The 27,627-nt window shown below is 37.9% G+C and overlaps 1 protein-coding gene across 1 annotated transcript in view; it reads right to left on the bottom strand.

The window, feature by feature from the left end:
• Nucleotides 1-23,602, bottom strand: part of LOC131191526 (uncharacterized) — a 67,553-nt gene extending 43,951 nt beyond the window's left edge. The window contains exons 1-8 of the mRNA XM_058169751.1: nt 23,504-23,602; nt 22,886-22,958; nt 17,114-17,186; nt 16,571-16,613; nt 15,223-15,301; nt 12,619-12,707; nt 4,662-4,808; nt 2,498-2,549 (exon numbers count right to left, since the gene is read on the bottom strand). Of these exons, the coding sequence (XP_058025734.1) occupies nt 2,498-2,549; nt 4,662-4,808; nt 12,619-12,707; nt 15,223-15,301; nt 16,571-16,613; nt 17,114-17,186; nt 22,886-22,947 (545 nt within the window). The 5' untranslated portion in view covers nt 22,948-22,958; nt 23,504-23,602. The remainder of the gene's footprint in view (nt 1-2,497; nt 2,550-4,661; nt 4,809-12,618; nt 12,708-15,222; nt 15,302-16,570; nt 16,614-17,113; nt 17,187-22,885; nt 22,959-23,503) is intronic.
• Nucleotides 23,603-27,627: the final 4,025 nt, after the last annotated feature.

Below are 27,627 nucleotides of genomic sequence, written 5' to 3'. Positions count from 1 at the left end.
AAGCCACAGAATATTTGTGAGGATACAGTTGGAGGAATGTTATATTGATCTGCTGGAGGAAGGACAAGTTTAAATGAAACAAATATTGCATTTTTTAAAAAAGGGTAAATGTGTAGCAATATCCTATGAGACCGCAGTTTATAATTTTAAAATGATTTTAGCTGTCCATAATAAAAATGGCAAAAAAGAAATAATTGAACACTTCAGGGAGTCAAATATCCTATTTCACCCCTTTCATAAGGACTGAAAAAAGCAAGACATAAACTAGTTTTTCCTGGACTTGAGTGAACTCTTAACATAGATTAACATAGACTAGCTGTCTTGCAAGATCATCAAGAGAAGGGTCAGGTATCTATTTTCTTAGAAAGATTGAAAAAAAGACTAAAAATTGAATCTTGGAGCCCAGATTTATATGTAGGCCCTGATTTCTGTGAACTACAATTTTTAAAAAATCTTCGGTGTATGTGTATATATATATCTTTACTGTTATCTGTGGTAAAGGAACAAATCTTGCCGAATCATGTCTGTGAGCTTTTAATGAATAAGCCACACCTAAAATAAGTGGTTAAGTGCCTGGAGAGCTAAGATTTAAGTTTATGCCATATTGGTGTGAAGATTAATAGCTAGTTTTGCCTACAACCATCACTATTGGATAAAATAGTGCCGAGAGACTAAGGATTAAACAGTCGGTATAAAACTTTTCCAACTCTGCTAATCAACCATGAACTTATGAATGACTTGCTCCAGAATCAGAACCAAACTGTGACCCAGATGGACCAATTTGTCCAAACAATGGATAGCAGGTAGGACAGAATATACCTCCACCAATGACTTCTCTACTAGTTTTGACTGAGGAACTGCAAATAAACATGACAGAAGGCAATACAATCATTTTAATTCAGTTTAATTCATTATATTTGCCAAATTGGTTACTGTTACTGCATCCTCTTTGCTTGACAAATACAATGGAATCCAAATGATTAAATTGCCTTCTTGCTCAATTTAAACTATTTTGTTAAAACCAGACAACATCCTCGCCAACACAACATGCAAACTATTATTAATTAACCTAATGATATAGGGAGCTAGAAAATGGGCACTTCCCCTTTTGTTTAAATTGAGAACAGCTCAGACTTGGAGAACTATATATGCTAAAGTGACACATCTGAAGACTAACTTCAAGAATTCAATCAAGCAACTGATTGCCAACTGTGAAATTTGTCACCTCTAACAAGATAAGCTTTTATTGTGGGGAAAATCCTGCTGAGTTTTGGCTGTTAGATTCATATGTGGGCTGGAATGAAAGAGGATAAAATTACTAGTTTACAGAGGGGTAAAACATGTGGGAGATAAAATCCTTGTAGCTCAACTGACTTGAGACTCAAGTTACCTGAGAAATAATGAAATGGTGCACCATTGGACTTTTTGTCGTTTTAAAGGCTGGAAAGAACTTGATAGCTTAGGGAAACATAAGTTAAAAAACCAAACATGTTTCTCTTAGGTTTCAAGCTAGCAACTTTCTATTTACGAGAAGAGTGTTAGAACTGTTGTGCTGCTGTAGTATTATTGGAAAACACATGACTAGAAGGGTTCATTCAAGACAATGGTAACCATTGATTCAGTTGAGGGGATACTCATCTTGCTGTGCAATAATCAATACATTGCTGAAGTTAACCTATAATAAAGTAAAGCCCAGATGGGCATGAATGTTCAACTTGATCTAAGAGGAAAAATAGTACTTTAAAAAGACACCAGGTGATAATACCTGGAGGATACAAATGTAGCATGAAGGGAATGAGTACAAAGTGAGGTCACCAGTTCTTGCCCTCAAGAAATGTCTTCCTGATCCATTCTGGTCCTGGAATAACTGTGCAGGGTGCATATGCTCTAAGGCAGGGGCCTCCAACCTTGACAACTTTACGATATACGTTAACTCCCAGAATTCCTCAGCCAGCATGTGCTGGCTGAGGAATTCTGGAGGTTGATGTCCACAAGTCATAAAGTTGCCAAGGATGGAGACCCCTGCTCTAAGATACCTGAAATTTATTCCTTTTTTGTTAATTTAGTGGATAAATAAATATTGTTGCATGATATGTGATTTGATCCATGAATGAGGCTTTAAAACAGATGTGGGCAATTAGTGGCTCCTACTCCTTTTTAAAAATTGTGTGATTGCCAAAACTGTAAGGTTTACACAAAAGTTTAAAGCTTTCACAAACAGATTTAACAGAGTCTTAAGGACAAGTAAAAATCGCAATTCTACGCTGCAAACCCAGGGAAAAGAAGAAAAAGAAATTATGTTGTTGCTCATGGATATAGCCCGTGCTGCTTCTTCTTTTTGAATCAGGCAACCTCCAAACATTAGGTGTGATCCACACCACACAATATTGTCCACCTTTGCTCTAGAGATTTAAATTTTCATTGGCAAATAAAATAAAAGAACACAAGAATAAGATAACACACAAAAGGCTAAAAGAAGAATAAAATAGTCACTTACCTGGCACGAGGGTCTGAACCAAAGGTTTTCACTGGAGTCCAACAGTGAGACACTAAATGCCAACATAAAATATTAGAATGACAAGAATAGTTTATTTATTTATTTATTTATTTATTTTATTTATTTGTCACAACAGTATATATAAGCATAAGCATGAAATAACTATACTATATATAAGCATATATATAATCCTAAGTATGTAATAACTATATGAAATTGGATACAATTAAAGGGAACATTAGGACAGGAATGGTAGGCACGTTGGTGCTTTTATGCACGCCCCTTATAGACCTCTTAGGAAAGGGGTGAGGTCAATAGTAGATAGTTTTTGGTTAAAGCTTTGGGGATTTTGGGAAGAGACCACAAGGTCTGGTAGTGCATTCCAGGCATTAACAACTCTGTTTCTGAAGTCATATTTTCTGCAGTTAAGATTGGAGCGGTTCACATTAAGCTTAAATCTATTGTGTGCTCGTGTGTTGTTGTGATTGAAGCTGAAGTAGTCTTCAACAGGAAGGACATTGTAACAGATGATTCTATGAGTTAAGCTCAGGTCATGTCGAAGGCGATGGGGCTCTAAATTTTCTAAACCCAGGATTTCAAGTCTGGTGGCATAAGGTATTTTGTTGTAATCAGAGGAATGGAGAACTCTTCTTATAAAATATTTCTGGACATGCTCAATTGTATTAATGTTCGAAATGAGGTATGGGTTCCAGACAGGCGAGCTGTATTCAAGAACTGGTCTAGCAAATGTTTTATATGTTCTGGTTAGTAGTGTAGTGTTTCTAGAGAAGAAGCTACGCAAGATTAAGTTTACAACCCTTAAATCCTTTTTTGCGATGTAGTTGCAGTGGGCTTTGGCACTTAGATCATTTGATATGAAAACTCCAAGGTCTTTAACGGGGTGGGAGTCATCTATAAGGTAATGTCCATCGAGCTTGTATTTAGTGTTCAGGTTCTTTTTTCCAATGTGTAAGACAGAGCATTTGTTGGTTGAGATTTGGAGTTGCCAAGTTTTTGACCATTCTGACACAATGTCAAGGTCTTTTTGAAGGGTAGCTGTATTGTTGGTAGTGTTAAATAGTTTAACATCGTCAGCGAAGAGAACACAATTGCTTATAATATGGTCACAGAGATCATTAATGTATAATATAAAGAGTGTTGGTCCAAGAATGCTGCCTTGGGGAATGCCACTATTGACAGGAACAGGATTTTAACAGTTCTAAGATGCTATGAGCAATAATGGACAGGAGTGCTGGGATATAGTAAAACATTTATAAATGTTTGAAAACATGACATAGGGAGCAAAAATCATATAAAACTACTTCTCATAGAAATTTTCCTAGTAGTTTCCCATAGTTGTAGAACACATTTAAGACGATTGGCTGATAGCAGATTCAGTAATATATAACTAGGCTGCATAAAGTAGAATTTGATTAAATGGATCAACACATTTCCTATAAGCAAGATAAACTCTTACCAATTTATAGATGGTAACAAGTAATAGTGTGGTCTATACTAACCTGTACTGCAGGTTGACAGAAATAAGAAAGCAAGTGATTATATTTTAATTTTATTTATTTATTTGTATGTATCTTTATGTTATTTCTTCTGCCAACCTAGCAGTTCGAAAGCATGTAAAAATGCAAGTAGAAAAATAGAGACCACTTTTGGTGGGAAGGTAACAGCGTTCCGTGTGCCTTTGGCATTTAGTCATGCCGGCCACATGACCACGGAGATGTCTTCGGACCATGTTGGCTCTTCAGCTTTGAAACAGAGATGAGCACCGCTGCCTAGAGTCAGGAATGACTAGCATATATGTACGAAGGAAACCTTTACCTTACTTACGTTATTTATATCTGCCTTTATTATTTTTACAAATTTGGTAGACATATCCAAGCCCTTCCTCCTCCTACTTTCCCCACAACAACAGCCTTCTGAGGCAAGTTGGGCTGAGAGAGAGAGTGACTGGCCCAAGGTCACCCATCTGGCTTTCATAGCTATGGTAAGGCTTGAACTCATGCCCTCCCGCTTTCTAGCCTAGTGCCTTAACCACTAGACCAAACTGGCAGTTCTATCTGCATTTGTTTTACGAACATATGCTGCATTCTGGAGTGACTGACATAAAGCAAGCTACTTTGTCCTGTGAGGATTTGGTTGCACCTACCTGTATTGAATGTATAGAGATCACTCACTGCGTTACCATCTTCCGTGCCACCATACACAAAGATGTTTTCGCCTACTGCAGCTGAACTGTGTTCAAGAGTTTGAGGAGCAAGACCACTGGTTGTGATTTTCTGCCAGGTTAGAGAATCTTAACATAAAGAGGGGGGAAAAAGAAAATAAATTACTCTCTTATTTTGAAGTTGGCTTGGGCAGAAGCCACTTTCTCATTCTGCTTTTTTCCACAGAATACAACCACTGGAAGAAATGCTATAGAGCAGACTGTTCTTTACCTCCCCATATGCCTTCTGCAAATGACTGTTTTAAAAGCTGGATCCTTTCACTGACAATGTATTTTTTTAGGTAAACAGCTGCTCTTTAATTCAGCGCTCTCAATTAAGACTTTGTCAAGCATCAGTAAAGGCTGCTTCACTTCAACTATGCTTTGACTAAGTTATCTCTTTGAAGCTGCTTTGTAAAGGAACATGTCTATCCACTCCTCCCACCTTCTAAATGCCCCCGCTGAAGTTTTTTTTGAGATTTTGAAGGTATCAAAGGGTCAAGGGCAAAAATGAATAGCATTTCCTCTGCATCTCTAGGCAAATTAGGGCTGGCTGATTTATTATATGAACAGTGTCAATGAGGAGGTCTGAGGAATGTCTAAGTTATGGACAGGCATATTATACATTATTTCTTTTTTCAGCGCCACAGAAAGGATCGCTGAATGTGGAGGTATGAAGAAAATAGGAGGACCAGGAGAAGGAATTTCTGAATTTCTGGGACTATGGATTCCTTTGGAGCAATTTGGGGATTCTATGCCCAGTTAGACTTTTTGTTTTATGACTGCATATGTCACTTCTCTCTACCATCCATGTACCATGATAAAACTCATAACATAACATGCCTTCAAACTGTGGCTAGTGAATAAAAACATTGGGGGGGGGGAGCCCTCCATTCAGCTGTCGTCATTATCATTGTTATCATCATCACCCCCTCCATGGAAATAGTTGTATATTTTTTTTAAAAAGCATTAAATAATATTTAAACAAGCCCCCCCCCTTTTTTTTTGACATTTTAAATACTAATTTTCCACCAATTATGAGTGGAAAACCATCCTGTTGAATTTGGCACTAAAATGGCTCTCGTGCTGCAAAAGAACCTGAAAGGCACACGTATGGCCCCTCCTCACAAGTAGCGTCTATCTATCATGTTGCATCTTGGGGCATAGAGGCCATCTATTTCCTTACAGAGAGGGAAAAGACATTGAAGTTCATTTTTATCTTCAAGCCCCTTGTGGTTTGGAGCGGCAATGTATAAGCAGTGCAGGAATTACTTGTAAATAATCTGACTTGAAATTTTAGTTGTGAAATACGGGGTTTGGATTCATGATTAATTGAAGCATAGTTTACTAAATTAATTCAATTGCCTAGGATTGCATGACACAGTGAACCTCAGATTAATTATACTGGTTGGATTTGCATAATATATTCCACCACCAATTGAACTGATACCTCACCAGCTACATTTTATTCTGGAATGTTGTGCTTACTTAACCTATGTTCATTGTGTTGCACAAACTCAGAAAACCGGGTTAATTGAGAAAGCAATGGGTATCTTATCCATGGATAAGGGTCTTGTGTGATCACAGCAAAGAAGCCGCCATTTAGCCAAGTGTGTGAACCCAACCTTCCTGCAGCTTCTTAAAAAAAATAAGAGGGTGAATTCTGCCGCTATATACTGATTTGCAATAGTGAAAGAGTTGAGTTGTTCCTGCTTGGTAGAACTTTCATGATAAGCAGTTCCATCACAACCTATAATTCCAGTCCTAGATTAAGTTTATCACATCCAAGGGATCTGTTTCTGAGACTGAAGGCAATATCCATTTCCTTTACTTAAAGCCTAGACTTTAAGTGGGCATAATCTCTAAATTGGTGACTTTCCCTGGGAGAAAATCACAACAATATATCCCAGGGGAAAAAAAGTGCTAGCATGAAATATATAAACATATACATGCTGGAAGCATAAATAGTTTTCTTGAACTGCAACATGAGATGCAAGTTAAATAAAAGCAATGCATTAAATTTATCCATCATCATACACAGTAGAAACAGAAATTGGAGGAATCACTGATCATTTCATAAAAGCATCTTCACCTCATATTATATACTGCTATTCTGTTTTAAAATAATATCCCAAATTATGTATGAGCTTTTAAATTTTTTTAAAAAGTATATACCCATGCTTATGTATTTTGTGATCCTAACTGTATGGAGAAAAGAGCATCTCTAATCCCTATGTTCAGTTATTGTCCTCGTACAAAAATAGCCTCATTCATATGTAACGTTATGCTATTGTTATGTAGATAAACTTTGGGCAGGAAAGAGTTTGGAAATATTGTCTTCCCCTTTTAACAGGAGCTTAGTATTTTTTCTCAACCTTAGCCAAATTGGATAATGATCAGGCTGATTTGGAATGTAAGGTGGTATAGTCCAGGCCACAAGATTGGGGAAGACTGCTTTAATTTTACTTTAAAATTAACAACCCACATGAGTTTGGACAAGATGAAAAAAAAACCCCAGTTAATTAAAAGCAGAAGTGTAACTTCCAATTTCTTCCTCAAAGCTATGCCAGAGAAAGGGGCAAAGAAAGTGTGGATTGCCACAGTTCATGGATGTAATGCTAAATCATTAGTGTAGCATTTGTAATGGATCAATGCATTCTTTAGTTGGAAAGCCAGTGTTAATCATTTATAAATCACTGTACATAATTCAGAAACACTGGACTTACAAATGAAGCCCAAAGACACCAGTGGTTTAAAGAAAGGTGAATACTATTATTAGAAGAATAATTGGGGGTGGGGTGGGGTTCTGCAAGCCAGGGTTGCACAAGAACAAATCCCTGCTCTCAAGAACAAATAAAAAATGAAACGAAACATATTGTGAGAGAAGAAGATTCATTTATTCCCAAAAGCAAAGAGGTTGGCTTTGTGGGGTTGGCAATAAAAAAAATAAGGTCCAGAGACTTGGTTACATAAGAGGGCCTGGTCCTTGGTGTGGACTTGGGGCAGGGAAGTGGCATGGTTTGTGTATGTGCTCATTCTAAAGTCTTTGTCGAAAGGTAATTGTCCTTCCTGTGCAGATTGATGTGCTCCTGTTCTGGGCTTTGATCCTGAGGTGCCTACAAAATCCAGAATGAAAGATTGCCCTCAGATATATAGATTCCTCCCTAGGTATGGATTTATTATGAGTGTCTTCCTTTATCCTGAGGGGATTCCTGCCTTCCCAATGGTACCAGTGAGGTGCTAAAAAGTGTGTATGTGTGGGGGCAGATTAGAGGCCATTTAACTTCCAACACTATATCACAAGAACTTCTTTCTTTCCTTCCTCTTTCTCTGGGCATGACTGATTGAATATTTTTCTTGCTGGATTATTCCAGTTGCCGTGCAATAATGTAGACTGGTATAGAGTAGATCATGCATTAGGAGCATGACCTGAGTTTACGTGCATAAGAGCACAAGCATGTCTACCGTTCCTGTCCTATTGTTTCCTTTTGTTATATCCAATTAATATAGTTATTACATACTCATGCTTATATATATGCTCATATATTGTATAGTTATTTCATGCTTATATATACTGTGTGACAAAATAAATAAATAAATAAATAAATAAAAATAAAAATCTGATATACTGTTAAGCAGTGCTACCAGACAAAATAGGATAAGGATCACAAAGCAATGAAGAAATCTGGGGTTTCATAGCAACACTATGTTTTATAATTACTCTCTGATGGTTCACAGACATTCATTGCAGGGATTATTATCTACATGTCTGCCCCCTCTCTCTACATATTATACCATCTTGTTCTGCAACTCCTCAAAGTAGAAGCCCTGATCTCCTTGTTCTCTTTAGAGGGCCTCTCTCCACTGATGCGTGAAAGTATTATCCACCCTTCCTTGGGTCAAAGAAAACTACTCCAGCGTGCAATTTGTGACCCCTTGTGGAAACCTATCCTGCCTATATTGCCTCTGACTCCTTGCTTAAAGATACTATTCTGATTATATTTGCACAGTGCATAATTACTAAAGCAATGGGGTGTGGGTGGGTGTGCCTGTATGCATGTGTATGAAAATCTTGAAGTACGTTGAGTCACTAGCAGCACAATTTCTCTCCTTTTTTTTCATCAGATAATATTTATATCAGACATGTCAATAAATCTCTTCTCTCCAGAAATCCAGCAGTGCACTCAGTAGCTAATTGCAGCTGTTCCAAGGACACCACTGAGTAGCTTTTATTATAGATACGAAAAGCGTAGCACATGTGCAAAAGTTCAGTTTAATGTATTATACATTTGTTCTCTATGTTTACAAGTGGTTTTGTCTTTACCTAACCAGTTTTAACCTTTATAATATAGATAATTATGACCTCCAGATTCTCCCATATTTTGTTTGGGAGGAAACAGTGGAGACGAATTAGCCCTGTCTTTTCAGTGTTATGCTATTTTCAGCCTGTTGTTGCAATACACCATTATATAATTCCAATGTTAGAATATTTAAAACTCCATTACTGGGACTTGCACTTTAGAGACATCAGCAGAACCATGACAAATGAAAGTGGTCAGATGTGAGGAATGGTGTGTACGGAGGGGAAGGTGGTATGATGGACTACAGTGAAGTTTCCCAGGAAGAATGGAACAAATTTCAAAGAGGGGACTGAGACAAGAGGCAACTCCACCCAGAGCTGAACAGGAGACAGAAGAAGACATTTAGGACAGCCACACCCTAGAATCTCTCAGAACCTATCTGTTGGGGTGAGAGTAGTAAGGTTTGTTGCAAGAGTCTGTCTATTGGATGTAAATAAATAAAGTATGGAACTTTGGCTGGATTGTTCTATATTGTTCTTGGGCTGGACCTAATATCAGGGAACAGATGGAAGAAGAGATACCCACATCAGCATGAGTGAACAAATGTCACTTTGTTCCCATCTGCTATTGATAATCTGATTCACCTCTAATATAATGAGTGATGAAGAATAACAGATTGTATCCATCTTTTAATTGCCACTTGCTGTTGCCAGTTTAAGTGAGAAACACTACTGTAACTGTGGTATTGCTAAGAATGACATGAACCTGTGTACTCATGGGCTAGGATGCAAATGGCTGGGAATACAGATGAAAAAATATAGATACAGAATGCAGAATAGCAGAATTGGAAGGGACCTTGTAGGTCATCTAATCCAACCGCCTACTCAAGCAGGAGACCCGACGCTATACCATTTTTGACAAGTGGCTGTCCAGTCTCTCCTTGAAAGTCTCGATTGATGAAGCACCCACAACTTCTGAAGGCAAGCTTTTTCCATTGGTTGATTGTTCTCACTGTTAGAAAGTTTCTCCTTATTTTTAGGTTGAATCTCTCCTTGATCACCTTCCATCCATTGTTCTTTGTCTGGCCTTTGGGTCTTTTGGAAAATAGATTGTCCCACTCCTCTGTGACCCTCCCTCAAATATTGGAACACTGCTATTATGTACTTTCCTGGTCCTTCTCTCACTATTATTTATTTATTTATTTATTTAATCAAATTTTTATACCGCCCTTCTCCCGAAGGACTCAGGGCGGTTTACAGCCAAATAAAAACAGAACAACAAAATAAAAACAGAATAAAATAATATTTAAAATACTTATTCAATTTGGCCCAGATTAAAATATCCTTAAAACAATAAAACCCACTAAAATTAAAACCAGATAAAATCTAAAATCCTATGCCAGTCCTGCGCGGATGAATAAATATGTCTTCAGCTCGCGGCGAAAGGTTCGAAGGTCCGGAAGTTGGCGAAGTCCTGGGGGAAGTTCATTCCAGAGGGTGGGAGCCCCCACAGAGAAGGCCCTACCCCTGGGGGCCGCCAGCCGACATTGTTTGGCGGACGGCACCCTGAGGAGTCCCTCTCTGTGAGAGCGCACGGGTTGGTGAGAGGCAATCAGTAGCAGTAGGCGGTCCCGTAAGTAACCCGGTCTAGACTAGCCATGCTCAGTTCTTCCTATGTTTTAGCCTCCATGCTCTAATCATGTTTGTTACTCTTCTCTGCACTCTTTCTAGAGTCTCAACATCTTTTTTTATACAGTGGTGACCAAAACTAGCTGCAGTATTCTAGGTGTGGCCTTACTAAGGCTTTACGGAGTGGTACTAGTACCTCACATCATCTTGATTCAATCCCTCTGTTAATGCAATTTAGGATTGCATTAGCCTTTTTGGCTGTTGCCACACACTGCTGGCTCATATTTAATTGATTTTCTCCAAGATCCCTCTCACAGTTACTGCTATTAAGCAGGTTTCACCTAATCTTTGTGTGTACTTTTGGTTTTTCTTGCCTAAGTGTAAGGCTTTACTTTTCTCTACATTGAATTTCATTTTGTTAGATAGGGCCCTGTGTTTAAGTCTGTGTTGAGATTCATCTGGACCTTGAGCCTATCATCTAGAGCAAGAGTCCTGAAACTACGGCCCACGGGCCAGATACGACCCACCCAAGCCATTAATCTGGCCCATGTAGGACCCAGAGGCTGCCACGCCCACCTCACCCCACCCATCCACCGGCCACCACCTTTCAGCCGAGCGCAGGACTTACTTTAGCGAGCCCTGTGGGCTTGAACCAGAAGGTAAGGCCAACAGAGTGTTTCTGGGGATGGGGGAGGGAACAACAGGCTCTGTGGATATCCCAGGAGGCCTTCGTGCACCTTGTTTTTGGCTGGCACAGTGCTTCTGACGATGGGGAGGGCAAAAACTGGCCCAGGAGGCCTCCAAGGCCATCCTCACCTAGTCACATGTCCACTAGCCATACCCACCCAGCCAGTTCAGCCCCCCAACAGTCTGAGGGACCGTGAATTGGCCCCCTGTTTAAAACGTTTGAGGACCCCGATCTAGAGTGTTCCTACCAGCTTAGTATCATCTGCAAATTTGATAAGCTTCTCTTATCAAATTGTCAGGTTATGTTTGTTCTGCTTCTTCTAATTGATCAAAAACTGGTGTTAATCAGGGATGTTGAAAACATAGTCCATTATGGCTGAAATGTATACATTTGTTGAATTCCAAAATATCTTAATATCACTAGTATGGTGGAACCTCCTCTAAAAGCTGTGTCCAAAACCTCCGCACATATAACGCTGCGCAATAGCTCTAAGGGAATCTACATTTGCTTCTCAAAAGGTAGTCCATGTTTATTTGCATTGCAAAGTCTTACATCCATTGCCAAAATTAGGACTGGCATGTTGCCCTGCATGAGGCCCATAGAAGATTAAAGCATTTTCTCTTCTGGAACAAATCAGGCTAAAGTTGGATCTAAGGTACAGTGGATTACGAACTTACATTTAGAACTGAGTGAACCTTTTATTAGAAAAGTTCTCGGTAAGGAATATAAACTTGCAGCCAAATCACCTTCAGTGAGCAAAGATATATTTAAAAGGGAGTCGGTTTTAAATGAAATACATTCCTTTCAGCTCTCTAGGTGCCATGAGAAAGTAAGCTCCAAAGCTTTGTGTCAGAGATCTGATCAAAGGGCATCCATCTTTCATTTGCTCAATCACTCTGTAATATATCTGTGCTGAATGAGCTCCAATTTTCCATGAATAGAAAGAATAAATAATGTTACTAGAGGGATACTGTAAGTTTTGAAACAGGTCCCAATACTAGGTCAGATTTTTGTTTAAAACTTCTGTTTTAATTTTAAAAGGTTCAGGTCATTCAACAAAGCTAGTAGAATCCCTACCATGCTATAGGCAGACAGCAAATACTAGTTGCATAAAATGGATGGGATTATCAGAAGCCACCCTGGTGAATTGTCATTGCTGATCCTAAGTAATAATGTATTAGGATAAGAAATGTGTTTTTTTTATAAAACATGAGCAAGAATGCTTCTGACTAGCCATTAGCTAAGTGAACTATAAATCCTGGGAAATTTATGTTTTTACTCACCAAGATCAAAGACATAGACTCCTGGAAGGCAATACTCAGCATTCTGGCTTGAACAACCTCCAAATAAATATATCTTGCCTTTTACTACACTATAAAGCAAAGTTGAAATGTTAAAGTCATCCATAAAACTTCTGTATCTCCCTGCCCCATGGTTAGAATTTTCTGTAGAAAAACATACTCTTAGTTCCTCAAAGAGTACTGCTGATCTGTAATATTCTTCACCACACAGTTGTATCAATAATCTAATTTGGGAGTGGAGAAGCTTTTTGGTCCCCAACAATCAGGAATACTGGCAGGATTCCAGGATGTGCCTCCAACAGCTGCCCAGCTAATGAATGTTAGGAAGAATTGAGGATTATGACAAAGTGGGTGTGTTTCCAGGCTGTTTCTAGCATTCATCAGCTCCGCAATCAGGTGAGAAGCAGGGAGGGGACAAGGGCCATATGGAAGCAAGCTGAGGGCTACAGGTCATTTGCAGATCATAGGAGGCACACATGTGATCTACATTGTTTTTTTATTTGGGTGCAGTTTATATTTCTATAAATAGTGTTTTTATAGTTTGGGTGTGTGTTCACCCGTGCATGGCCTTTTTTTAAAATAATATTTTTTTATTGTACACTTTCTTTTATCATACATCAAATTTGCAGTTTTGCAATGACAGTGCACTGGCTGTATCAAGTCCTTTTTAAGTATAGATAGTATTATACACCCTGAGTATAACCATTATTCTCGTAGTCATACAATATAGTCTCTTTTAAATACATAATGTTGTATGTCATAGCTATAACCATTATTTTCATAGTTATACCATAACACTCCATACATCTATATGTTTTAATCTATAATCATGTACAGTTTGATAGCACTATTGCTTATGATATACATTCTTATATATATCTATAAATGTATCTATTTCTATTTTGTTGATCTTCTTTCATTATTAAGTTACTAATGTCTGCGCCTGTTATCTAACCATTTGTACAATAAGTCCCATGTTAACTAATACTCTGATTTTTCTTTATCTTTAAGTTCCATCGTTAACCTGACCAATTCGGCACATTCTAATATTTTCTTTATTACCTTTTCGTTTATAGGTATACTTCCGTTTTTCCAATTTTGTGCGTATGTGATTCTAGCTGCTATTATTACATGTAACATTAAGTATGTGATTCTTTTATTGTATTTTCCGGGTAGCATACCTAATAAGAATAGTTCTGGTTTTAGAGCTATTTGTTGTGCTGTCATCTCTTCTAACCACCCTTTTATCTTTTACCAATATTTTTTTGCCAATGGACAGGTCCACCACATATGACCCATTCATGGTCTTGATGATGCCCTGCACTAAGATTCAATTGAAGTTAACTTAGAACAAAATGATTATGGGTTTTCTGACCATTCAGCAACTGGCATTTTTTGCTTTTGTTTTTACATATTTACTGCTGAAAAAAATGCATAGAATAGAATAGAATAGAATAGAATAACAAAGTTGGAAGGGATCTTGGAGGTCTTCTAATTCAATCCCCTGCTCAGGAGGAAACCCTATACATTTCAGACAAATGGTTGTCCAATCTCTTCTTAAAAACTTCCAGCATTGCAGCAGCCACAACATCTGGAGGCAAGTCATTCCACTAGCTAATTGCTCTAACTGTCAGGAAATTTCTGCTTAGTTCTAGGTTGCTTCTCTCCTTGATTACAGTAGGAGAGAAATGATGTAGACAATATCAGACTAATGGCCTTTAGATTTTAGTAGCCTTCATGCTGCCTGAAGATAATGGGACTTGAAGTCAATCTAACACCAAACCTTATCTGATGCAACTGCTTTCTTGGCTACTGGTATTCTCTGGGCTTCCAGAGAGTATTGGAATGCAATTTTGTTATTCCCAGCTTGAGCACAAAGACAGTACAATGCCCATAGCTGAAATCCACAAGAGCTGTCCTACATGGGAAATTGTATTCAAATGGTACTATTATGGATGACAATGAAGGGTGGACATCCATGCACAATCATAAATATGGATTCCTTACCAAGAACTAACCAGCCGAGATAAACTATTTGGTGCAGTACAAATGAATGGACAATACAACGAAACATCTTTGAATTCATTTATGTTTAGGTATAATTGAATTCCTCTTAGCTTCAGCAGTATTTTTGGAGAAAGTATTTGTGTTTTCCTTTCTTTAGGTTTTAACTCAATTGCATGAAATCAATGCTGCAGGGCAGCCTTCTGCAAAGCAGTGCCCTCAATGTGCTGGAAAATTTTCGTATAACAACAGGTGGCCTACTTAATGGCCACCTACTTTTTTCTAGCTCTGATGTTTTAAACCAGGTGTGGCTAAGACAGTCTCCTTCTGGATATATGGTGCGTATCTAAATAGAAAGCACTAAATGAGAAGCAATGTAAAATAAGATTTCTGATTTTCTGAGCTAATAGAATAACTTGTCTGAAACTCAGAATGCATAAAACTCAGTTTACATCCTAAAAAGGGTACACAGTGCTAATCTCTTCTCCTTTGTTTTGAGCTTGTGAAATAATCTAGTTTCATTTTATATCTTTGTACCAAGAAATGATGGATACATTTTCTTCTTCTGAATTGCTTACTTACCTAAGTGAATGCCCTTGTCGTGGGCATGGAATGTGTCCATCCTGTGGTATCCTTTCCCACGTCAAATCAGTTAGAGTAACTGAAAATTAGGAGATATTTGAGATTACCATCATCATCATTAAACACATCATTATATATTTATATGGGTGGAGATCTATACACCAACAAAAAGTGCTGGTATCTAAATAAGATTTCCAAATTTTAAAAAAATGATTGTGATGCACGTTCACACCATTATTTCCCTCTAAGAATAGCAAGAGTAAATGTTTCATTTGTAAGATCTATATTTTGATTATTTTACTGTGGTATATAAAAAGGCTGGTTATTCTTATTTATAGGAGAAAGTATCTTATTTCTGAAGAAACTGATGAATGCTTCAGAAAAAGATTAGAGAAGGAGAAGAAGAAATATTTTCACTATAGATTTGGGGAATGAGTGATTAGTTTCACACATCATGCAAAATGAGAATGTGTGGTTTCTTTGATTTTGCTTTAAAGTGTTGTAATAATGAGGTAACTGTGGTTAGAAAACAATCCATAATAACAAAATCAGAGTTTAATCTTATTTGTTATATACAGTCTTTGTTGACATACAGATCACTCAGTTAGGCAGTGATCCTATCAAGTCCTGTGACATTCATGGCATGTTTCATGAAATATTGAATAAAGAACATTGAACAATCAGATATTCAAGAAAAAAAATATAGGATCTACTAAGCAGAATGCAGAGGCATCTGCAGGTTCCATCTTTCATTAAAATGATAAAAGCAGCATTGTGTTGCTATGACACAATGACACAAAATGTATGAATCTAGTTGCTCTAAGGCATAATGTATTTTAATTAGTCTAAGCTTGGCATTTATTTATTCACTTAATTTGTGTATCACTTGACTCCTAACATGTTGCATGAATCTAGACATTATATATACAAATCATGGTTTATGGTTGAGCATGATGTATTGCAATGCAATCCATGCATTGTAAGTTTATTCAAGAAATCTTGGTTAACACAATGTGAGTCAGGAACCAAATTCTTGTACTAAAATGAGTCAAGAACCATGTTCTTGATTGTACCAAATTAAGTCCCCTCCCCCCAAAAAACCTGCAGACGACCCATTCTACAAAATAATGTATTTTTGTACAATTTTTATATTAGGAATGTGTACAGGAGAAACACTGGCATTCCTTGCAAACTATTCTTCTACTGTTTACAATAAAATTCCACTATTTAATACAGCATTTTTCTGCATTACAAATAACTGCTCTATTACAGTGGAAGATGTGTAACTCCAAAGAGACAATTAACTCCTGAACATGCTGTCTGCTAGAAAAGATGAACAATATCTCACTTGTCAACATGTAGAAGTCATTGAAATATGTTGGTTGATCATCCTGAAAAAGAAAGAAAGAAAGAAAGAGACTGAACTTGTTTTATTCATAGGTCATCAATATTGTCATCTAGACCAGGGGTCCCCAACGTTGGCAACTTTAAGCCTGGAGGACTTCAACTTCCAGAATACCCCAGCCAGCAAAGCAAAGCTGGCTGGGGAATTCTGGGAGTTGAAGTCCACCAGACTTAAAATTGCCAACGTTGGGGACCCCTGGTCTAGACAGGGAAAGATTTTAAAATTAAAGTGTAGTTTAACTCTCTCGAGTGAGGAGTTGCGTTAGAAATAATAGACAAACAATTATCTAGACAGAAGCAGGCATATCTATGAAATATTAATAGACAATGACCAGAAGGTTGTGATTCTTAAGCTCAGTGACAGGAGAGAGAAGATTTTATCCAACAGCAAAAAAAGGGATTGAGGCATGCAATTTATCACCGCGTGAGAACTGATGCCAAATAACGATCAGATTAACAAGAGATAACAAAGAAAACTGATACTTACAGAAGTATTATAAAAGGAGCAGCCCCCAAATATAAATGCTATATTTCCAGCCATTACCAATGCATGTCCATGTCTAAATAGTAAATCAAACAATGATAAGTATTATGGGACACTTTCATAACATTGGCTCTATTCACTTTAACTGAAAAGAGAGACCACCTTTATTGCTATGCCAGCCTAATACAGATCCTCCCACAGAGCTGAACAAGGCACTCAGCTTCTCATAGCCGCAAACACTCTAAGGCTGCTTACAAAAGCTGCAATTAAAAACATATATTCCCCCTCTAGTATCTTGTGTATCCTAACCTCTCATGTTCCTCAAAGTACCGTTGGGTATCCAGGAGAACAATGTATGGCTGAGGATGCTGGAAGCAAGCTTTCCCTTCAACAGAGAAGCACATTTTTGCTGGATGTTTTTGTAACCCAAAATAGATAAATTGGCAATAATCACAATTCAGTGGGTCCTTTCCTGACAATAAAGTTCTATAAATATGGTGGGACTTTCTTTTGCATAAGCATATTTTAAATTAAGTGATATAAGTACACCGTGAGGTAAAATCTTTTTTTTAAAAAAGAGAAGAAAGCAGCTTTGATGTGGAAGCATTTCTTGTTGTTCGCTATTTTACTGATACAAATTTCCATACTTGAGTGAAGACATCATTATACTGCTTTGCATCATCATCATCATCATCATCATCATCATCATCATCATCTCTTTGTCTCCATCATGTGAAAACCTCCCCTCCACCAATAATTCTATACCTAGAATTATACCTAATTCTAGATATAATGCTACCTTCCTGTCATTTAAATAAGATGGACTTGGTTACATATAACCTGGACAGAAATTTTAAAAATTGGGTCAAAGATGCTGTTCAGATATCAACAATCACAACAATAATCCAATCAGTTTCTAAGTTGCAGTTCTTACTCAATTTGTACTGTTTTCTGGAATATAGAGTTCTGTAATAATTATTAATTAACTTTGTAAAAATCTAATGCTGACTTTTTTTTAATTTAACAAGAGTTATTCAATAAGCTCCTCAAAATTCCAGTCTTTTACTCCAAACAGAGACTTATGGAAGTGTAAACATAAATATTAAAAGCAAAATCCATAAATACAATGGATATATTAAAATATCAACCTAGAAGGGTAAGAACCAGTCAGAAAATTAACCAAAGTCAGGAGAAGCCATAGGAAAGAGCCAGACCAAGAAAGTTAGGACCAGATCACTAGATGGAACTCATCGGTCAGGGTGGACACCAATTTGGCTTCATAGGAGAAAGCAGCAAATTTGTGGAAGCCTCTCTAGTTTTCTTTCCAAACTGGATGTAAAGGATGGATCCTTTAAAGGATTTGGCAGGTTTTCCTTAAAGTATTTGTGCTCATTTGCACATGCATAGGTTAGGAACAGCAGAAATACTGCATTAATTTCTGAGGCAAGCAGCCAAATTTAAATGAACTTGCATCAGATCTTTCAACCTATTAATATGCATTTCTGTCTCCTAGAGAGAGCTGGCAGGAAGTACCTGGCAGGCTTTTCACTGCTCTAATGGCTGAGCTCTACTTGGCCACAGCAATGAGGCTGAGGATTGGATATAATGTCAAGGTTTTAAGGAGCAATTTACGGGCACCAATTTCTTTTCCCAGCCAGTGGAACCTGTCAGTCAGAAACACCACCACAGTTGCTGTGCTTAATACGTAACGGGATGGGTTTGGGCAACCAAGGAACAGTGCTTAAGACAAAGCTTTTAGTCACTCTTCAAGTTGCCTGAATGACAGATTGTGAGCATAGCTGTATGGCTGAACTGCTACTTGGGCTAATTTTGAACAGACTCTTTTAGCACTCTTCTAAAAAGTACAGGTAGTCCTCTACTTAGGACCACCGTTGAGCCTAAAAGCAAGACTGTTGTTAAGTGAGATTTGGCCCATTTTGGGACCTTCCTTGGCACAGTTGCTAAGTGAAACACTGCAGTCGTTAAATTAGTAACATGGTTGTTAAGTGAATCCGGCTTCCCCATTGACTTTGCTTGTTCGAAGGTTGCAAAAGGTGATTACATGATCCCTGGACATTACAACCATCATAAATATATGCAGCCGACTCATAAATAAATAGGAGTCCGTGGCAAAGTGCTGAATTTTGATCAGATGACCATAGGGATGCTGCAATGGCTGTAAGTGTGAAAAATGGTCATAAATTTTCAGTGCAGTTGTCACTTCGGTCACTAAATGAACAGTTGTATGTTGAGGAATACCTGTACTGGGATTGTTGTTTTATACACATGTGGTGCTTTTCTGGAAAAGATCTAAACCCACATCCAGAAAATAGTTCAGATGCAGGTTGCACACATAGCAAAGAGATATGCATTGAAGCAGAAGGGAATTCCTTCTTGCTTCATCTTGTACTTCGCCGCTATGTATGCAGCGTATTAATTGGATGCAGAGGAAATTGAAAAGAAATGATCAATATGTGCTGTAAAGGAATGGAAGACGCAGCTGGGTGCACTTGGCTACATCTGTGACCTATCATTCAGTTTCAGAGAGGAAATGAGAAGAACTCTCTCAGTTTCACTTCCATATATTCTAAGTTCCATATATTCTAAACCTGTGATGGTGAACCTCTGGCACGCCCACACTCTGTGGGCACATGCCATCGCCCCAATTCAGCTCTGCTGCGCATGCACGCGCCCTTCCCACTGGCCAGCTGGTCTTTGGGTCTCTGCCACGCATGCGTGGGGGTGCATGCAGAGGGGCTGTACAAAGGTGTGTGGGGGAGGGCCATGCAATGCATGAGGGGGTGCATATGCATGGGGGTGCATGTATATGCAGGGGTGCATGTGTAGGGAGGTGGGGCACATGCATGGGGGCCACGCTGGCATATAGAGGTGTGGGGTGCATGCATGTGCACAGGGTGGGGCACGTTGGGGGTGCACGCATGCGCGAAGTGCATGTGCAGGGGCCGCACGTGCATGTGCGGGGGGGCGGAGTGCATGCGCGGGAGCCAAGCAAATTGCATTTTGGGGGTTTGGCCACATGTGCTTTGGGCACTCGGTCCAGAAAAGGTTAGCCATCACTGTTCTAAATTGCTACCTACTGCAATGGTATGCCAGTGTTGGTAGCACCCATAAGTAGCCAGTGGAATTTGTAAAATGTTCAGAAATATAAGGGAAAATGGTGCTCTTATACAGTAAAAAAAAATCACTAGAGAGTAAGACTGTGCAAACTCTTTTGTTGGTAACAGCTGCAGAAAATCTGGAATGTGCTTATTTGCATAGAATCAGCAACAAACAACTGGCAGAATCTGGCTCTTTTTCCTGATTTCAATCAGCCAAGACATCCTTTCATTTTCATAATGGCAGTTCTAATGCTTTTTTAAGAGACAGCTAATAACCGGTTTAAAAGTAGGTTGAAGCACTAAACCCATGTATGGAGCCTGCATAATGCCTGGTTAGGCAGCACATGGGCAAATGCTTTCGTAGGAGCCGGATCTTTCTGATTGCCCACGCGAAAATGAAGGGAGGACTCAGTAACTGAAAGGGACTGTTCCCCTCTGAAGTGTTGGATGGAATTTTTTTTTTAAAAAAAAAGTACAATTGGCTGAAAAGGCTCTGCCTGTGTGATTCTGGAGAGATGGAAACCACAGAACATGTTCTTCATTGGTTCTTTTAGAGACACACTTGAACCGGATTTATCCTCCTCTGATTAGCAGTTATTTGCTGGCTGGGATATTCTGGGAGTTGAAGTCCTCCAGGCTTAAAGTTGCCAAGGTTGGAAACCCCTGCTCTAAAAACCGCTACAGTAGTGAGGCAGCTTTTTGCTGCAGTTCATGGGACACAGATAATGCTTTACGAAAGCAACCTAAGCTCCCTTTCACACTGTTGCTGTCTCTTCTTTCCAAACCCTCCAAAGCTGTGTGAGAAGGATCTGCAATCACTCAGATCTATTAAGGAGCAAAAACCTCCAAGCATTCCCTGAACTTCTACAGATATTGTAGAAGAATAACAAAAACGGAATAAAACCTTACCCAGTAGTGAAGAAAAGTAGATTAAATCACTTATGTATAATCCATAGAAATGCAGTATCTTCCTATGTATAAACTTACTACATATTTCATTTATTTCTCTGTCTGGAATAAAATAAAGTTCTAGGCCACTATGGGGGAGAGTGCTAAAAATCCTTCAAGCTATCTTTCCTTTGAAAGACCACAGCAGAATGGCTGCAGATCAGGAGTCAGAAGGTGGCTTGAGTTGGAGTTTCCACAAACGATGAAACAGATTGCCCCTAGGCTTCATAGAACTGAAGGTCTCTAAAACCAAACTTATTATCCTTTCATACATTTCAAAAATATCACAGCTGACCACAAAACTAAATTGGCTGAGCTGTTGCGGTTGTATAATCACAAGGAACTGGAATCCATCTTACAGCAATATAAACTTTAGGAGGAGCTAGAAATTTGTAGCGCCAAGTTCATTTCTTTGTCTGCATTTTTTCCAGTTTGACAATATCGTCTTTCACACACAAAGTCTCCCTCTAAATCATTCTCATTGGGAAAGAGTAAAATATGAGGCATTGACCCAGTGGTAAAATCTGAACCTGTTTGCTACCAGTTCGCTGGCTGCACATGCGCAGCGCATGCCAAACATGCACTACATGCCAAACGTGTGCTGCATGCACATGCGCACCAATCATGCGCTGCGCACGCATGTGCAATACACACCAAAAAGAGGCTTGGGAAGATAAGTAGAACAGCAAGGGGGGATCAGCTGTGCCGCACGATTTAACTTCGCAAGAAAGCAGGATTTCCTGCTTTCTAACCAAGCTAAACCACGCGGCACAGCTGATCGTCGGAAATACCGGTTCAGAGGAACCGGTAGGTTTTTTTTACTACCAGTTTGCCCAAACTGGTATTTTTTATCACTACCGGTTTGCCCGAACTGGAGCAAACCGGTAGCATTTCACCCCTGCATTGACCTGAAGTCTCTGCTGACCATCTTACTATCAAGAGCAACGGTTATTTGATTTCCATGGTACATTATGCATGGCTATCCCTTGAAACGACTATCCTCTTAGAATCAAGAATTGGGGGGAACCCAGGGAGATTATTTAAACCTCATAAAATTGGGAGGAACTGAGTGAGATCATTTAAGGCTTTATAAAAATATATAAGAAATAGGATGAAATATGTAAGAAATAAATTGCTGTTACGAAGACAACTTAACATATCTGCATGATGTGATATTTGGAAGATGTTTCACATCACTCTAAATTATACTCACAGTTTTATAAAATCATACTTACATTATATAAACACACACAAAATGTGCACAAAACAACAGCACCATATATTATATATATAATTATTATTAATAATACATATTATAGTATTGATCTAATATACAATAACAAAATGTATAATTCTTATGTTATGCCCAGTGACCAAGGATATTATTGAAACTATACTGGCATGGATGCACACATATACACTTCGTATATAACACTGTTAATCAAGATAATCTACAAGTCACTGTTAAGGAGACATTTTTGATTTTAAAATCAAATTTCACATAGGCCAAAAATAGTTTCCTTAAGCTAACCGCAGTCATACTACCAGATCTTTATCTACAATAAACTTATTTATAAATTAAATTCTAATGCAAGGTAGCCAAGAAAAAGAAAGAGAAATTTAACAGTTCACTGAATACTTTTAGTACTATATTTCAGTAAAACACAGAGATCTAAATTAAGAGTGACTGTTTTCTGGATTTTTTTACCTAGGAGTTGGAGGATTTCCATTCACTTCCTTTTTAGTCCAATGTCCACTTGCGAATGCCATCCAAGAAAGCTCTATTTGGGGAAGAAAATAATGGATTATTTTGAGAGAATTTAATGGAATTTCTGTTGGTGTTTACTAATAAATATGAATTATGTCTGGAATGAGATTGACCAATGGTTATTTGGGAATTGCTTCCATTTGTGAAAATGAGCAGGACTGACAAGTTCCTTTCTCCATTGAAAATTCATTCCAGAGATTGTCCTGATTTTTATATGGAAGAAAAGAAGGGCAAGGTTGAACAACTGTAGTCAGGAGATGGGAGGGACCACATAAATCTTGGATTTTATCCTCTATCTTCAAATCAACTTTTACCAACATGACCAAAGAAAAATTCTGGCTGGAAAATATGGCAGGAATGGACTTCAACATGTCTAAGCATCATCAGCTGAAAACATATTATCAATTAGTAGAGTATTATTGTATTCACTGACATTGATAACAGCAATGGTTCTGTTGCAATCTTCCTTGTAATTTGTTTGTGGAAGTTCTCCAATAATGACAAATCATGAAACAAAATTAACCCCCCCTTTTATTTTTTTCTCTGTGTTCTACTCACCGCTGTGATTCTGTTTCTCTAGAAATGCAGGAATTAATATGTGTGCAACTTCAGTAAGCCTCCCAATTTTAATTTTACCAGTTTTATCAGCCTCTTTACCTGCCCTGTATAACAGTTGCTATGGCACCAAGATACACAGATTGAAATGCACACCTTTGTTGCCTTATAATTCTGATTTATTTCCGGGTTATTTGAAGTCATGGCAACTCAAACAGACACTGACCATAGTGTACACTCAATATCCCATCATTCTGTCCTTTTCTAGCAAAAACCTACTGAATATATGTATGGAAGATTGCCATTAAAGAAACAGTAGGCACATTTTAAAACAAAGGATTAATCTTGACTTTACAAAGACTGTAATCCTATACATACTTTCCTATAAGCAACTGATACCCTACTCTGTATAAATACTATAAAGGACCATAAAATTATGGGTAGTATTACCTGAGGATCAGATTGTAGAACTGTTGCTGCAATTAAAATATATCTTTATAGTGATTATAGTAGAGGTTTTGTATCTGGCCACCTTGTTGTAACACACTTCTTCTAGGGTTAAGCTTGAGCTTATAACAAGCTCCTGGTAACTAACTTTCATTTGTTGTTGTTCAGTTGTTAAACTGTGTCTGATTCTTTGTGACCCCCATGGACCACTCACCCCAGTCTTCCACTGTAACTAAGTTTCATAATGTCTCTTTATTGACAATATTAGGTAAAATTACTTGCAGTAGAAGTTTAGGCTGCCCATCTCTGATATAAGATCATTTTCTCTCTCTGGCTTATCATTATTCTTGGATATGAAAATACATGGTTATATCTAAGATGATGAGGAGGAAAAAGAGGAGGATTTATATGCCTTTATCAAGGTTTGTACAAATCAAACTACAGAAATATGATCCAATAAATGGTTCATGATTTAGTAACAGATACTTACAATAAAGACAAGCCAACTGTTGCAACTATACAAATTAGCACCAACTTACAATACAGAGAAATACAACCACAATACATATTTCTGTATAACTATGGCCTGTAGACCATCTTGTGTTTTCTTCAAATAGTTCAATGAGAAGAAGAAAAGTAATAGAATTTTTTTTTATTGGCCAAGTGTGATTGGACACACAAGGAATTTGTCCTGGTGCATATGCTCTCAGTGTACATAAAAGATACGTTCATCAAGGTACAACATTTACAACACAATTGATGGTCAATATATCAATATAAATCATAAGGATTGCCAGCAACAAAGTTACAGTCATACAGTCATAAGTGGAAACAGATTGGTGATGGGAACAATGAGAAGATTAATAGTAGTGCAGATTTAGTAAATAGTTTGACAGTGTTGAGGGAATTATTTGTTTAGCAGAGTGATGGCCTTGGGGGGGAGGGGGAAACTGTTCTAATCACACTATAAATTAGCCCAATGTGTGAGTCAGGCCTCTATGACAGAAAAGAGATGACATTTGTAAGCATTTTTTTCTGTTGACTTTCCAAACAGTCAAGAAATTAGAGTAAAATGTACCATTCTCTGTCCCACAAAGCCATATTTTGTTTCTAACAGACAAATTTTGGCGAAGCATATCTAGGGAAAATCAAATTATTCCAAAGCTTCTATGGTTTCTTTTTACAGGGAAGATAAAACAATGTTTGCTGTCATCCTAATCCAAACACAACTCATCCATTCATCCTTCTATTTACCATATATAATTAATCCTCAAAGACAGCAATTTCTCACCTGTTCCCCATGAAATTGTCCTTATCTTTAATCATCCCATGAATGAAAAAGGCAGAGGTCATAGTTATGCAGGCATAAGCAATGGTTTTTCTGGCCTCAAGGCAAACTTCTCACATGGGCCTCTCAATTTCAACATTAGTCACATTACATTACAATAAATAAAACTGTAGTCTGCAGAAAAGCTCAGCTCCTGGTAGGGGAACATAGTATGCTCCTACAGTAGAGTTGCAAGGTCTGTGAATGTTAACTCTATCCAAGCAGTGTATAACACAGAGTAAACTGAGGGCAAACAAGCAGTATAGGCAGAGGGGACATTTATGATGATGATGATGTGGTGAAGGGATAGCAATGTTTTTTATTTCTAATCCTGGATTGCTCTGAAGTTTTGACCAAAAGAGTTGGGGGTGGGGGGAGATAAAGTAAGCTACCTAAGTGTGAAATTATTTAGAAATTGAGTTAAGGATGGAAATCATGTTTGGCACTCAAGCTAACATAAAGACCCTGGATTGATTATGTTCCCAGCAGTTGGCGTTTTACACTAAACAGAAACACTTGAGCATATTGCTATTAGAGCTGCATTAGTAGAGGCATCTGGTGTTAACTGCAATGATACACAAATGATGAAACATGCATCATGGCCTAACAGTACAAATGCCACCCTTCGTGCTGGCATGAAACGTGCGAAGGTCATGTTTAACAAGAAGAACATTGCATTAAGAGATGTTAAAATAGCGAGTGAGAGCTGATTGCTCTAATAGGTTTTGTCAACAGGCACCGAGTCCAATATTTTATTTTATTTATTTATTTTGTCATAACAGTATATATAAGCATTATCATGAAATAACTATATAATATATAAGCATATATATGAACATAAGTATGTAATAACTATATTAATTGGATATAATGAAGAGGAACAATAGGACAGGGAACGGTAGGCACGTTTGTGCTCTTATGCACGCCCCTTATAGACCTTTTAGGAATGGGGTGAGGTCAATAGCAGATAGTTTTTGGTTAAAGATTTTGGGATTTTGAGAAGAGACCACAGAGTCAGGTAATGTGTTCCAAGCATTAATAACTCTGTTACAGAAATCATATTTTCTGCAATCAAGATTGAAGCGGTTACATTAAGTTTCAATCTATTGTTTGCTCTTGTATTGTTGTGATTGAAGCTGAAAAAGTTTTCAACAGGAAGAACATTGCAATAGATGATTTTATGAGTTAAATACAGGTCCTGTCGAAGGCAGCGAGTTCTAAATTTTCTAAACCCAGGATTTCAAGTCTGGTGGCATAAGGTATTTTGTTGTATTCGGAGGAGTGGAGAATTCTTCTTGTAAAATATTTCTGGACACATTCAATTGTGCTGATATCAGAAATGTGGTATGAGTTCCAAACAGGTGAGCTGTATTCAAGAATTGGTCTAGCAAATGTTTTATATGTTCTGGTTAGTAGTGTAGTGTTTTTGGAAAAGAAGCTACGTGTAAGATTAGGTTTACAATTCTTAGAGCCTTTTTTGTGATGTAGTTGCAGTGGGCTTTGGCACTTAGATCATTTGATATTAAAACTCCAAGGTCTTTAACATGGTGGGGGTCATCTGTAAGGTAATGTCCATCAAGCTTGTACTTAGTGTTTTGGTTCTTTTTTCCAATAAGTAAGACTGAGCATTTGCTGGTTGAGATTTGGAGTTGCCAAGTTTTAGACCATTCGGATACAAAGTCAAGGTCTTTTTGAAGGGTAGTTGTGTTGGTGGTGGTGTTAAATAGTTAGACATCGTCAGCAAATAGAACACAATTACTTGTGGTATGGTTGCAGAGATCGTTGATGTATAATATGAAGAACGTTGGTCCAAGAACGCTGCCTTGGGGAACGCCACTTTTGACAGGAACAGGATTTGATAGAGCATTGCCAATTTTGACCACTTGTTGTTTGTTTGATAGGAAAGCAGATATCCAATTGGGATATCATAGGATTTTAGTTTTAGGAGAAGTTTATCATGTACTACTGAGTCAAAAGCTTTACAGAAGTCTATGTAGATTGCATCAATTGCTTTGCCTTGATCAAGATTTGTAGTCCATATGTTTTTGCAATGAAGAAGTTGTAAGTTACATGATAATTTTTTTCTGAAACCAAATTGTTTATTAGGGAGTAGGTTGTTTGTTTCTAGGTGGAGGGTAATGGATTGGTTGATGATTGATTCCATTACTTTGCACATGACGCACCATAGAGAGATTGGTTTGTAATTTTCAACTAGGCTGGGGTCTCCTTTTTTGAAGACAGGGATGACTGTGGCTAGTGACCAAAATTTAGGAAGGGAACTGGTCGTGAAAGCTTTTTCAAAGATTATGCTTAGGGGTTCTGCTATATTAGTGGAAAGTTTTTTTTAAGAAGT

Source organism: Ahaetulla prasina, chromosome 2 (assembly GCF_028640845.1).
Source record: "Ahaetulla prasina isolate Xishuangbanna chromosome 2, ASM2864084v1, whole genome shotgun sequence".
NCBI classification, from domain to species: domain Eukaryota; kingdom Metazoa; phylum Chordata; class Lepidosauria; order Squamata; family Colubridae; genus Ahaetulla; species Ahaetulla prasina.
Note: the sequence above shows the minus strand (reverse complement) of the source record. Positions and strands in the feature narration are given on the sequence as shown.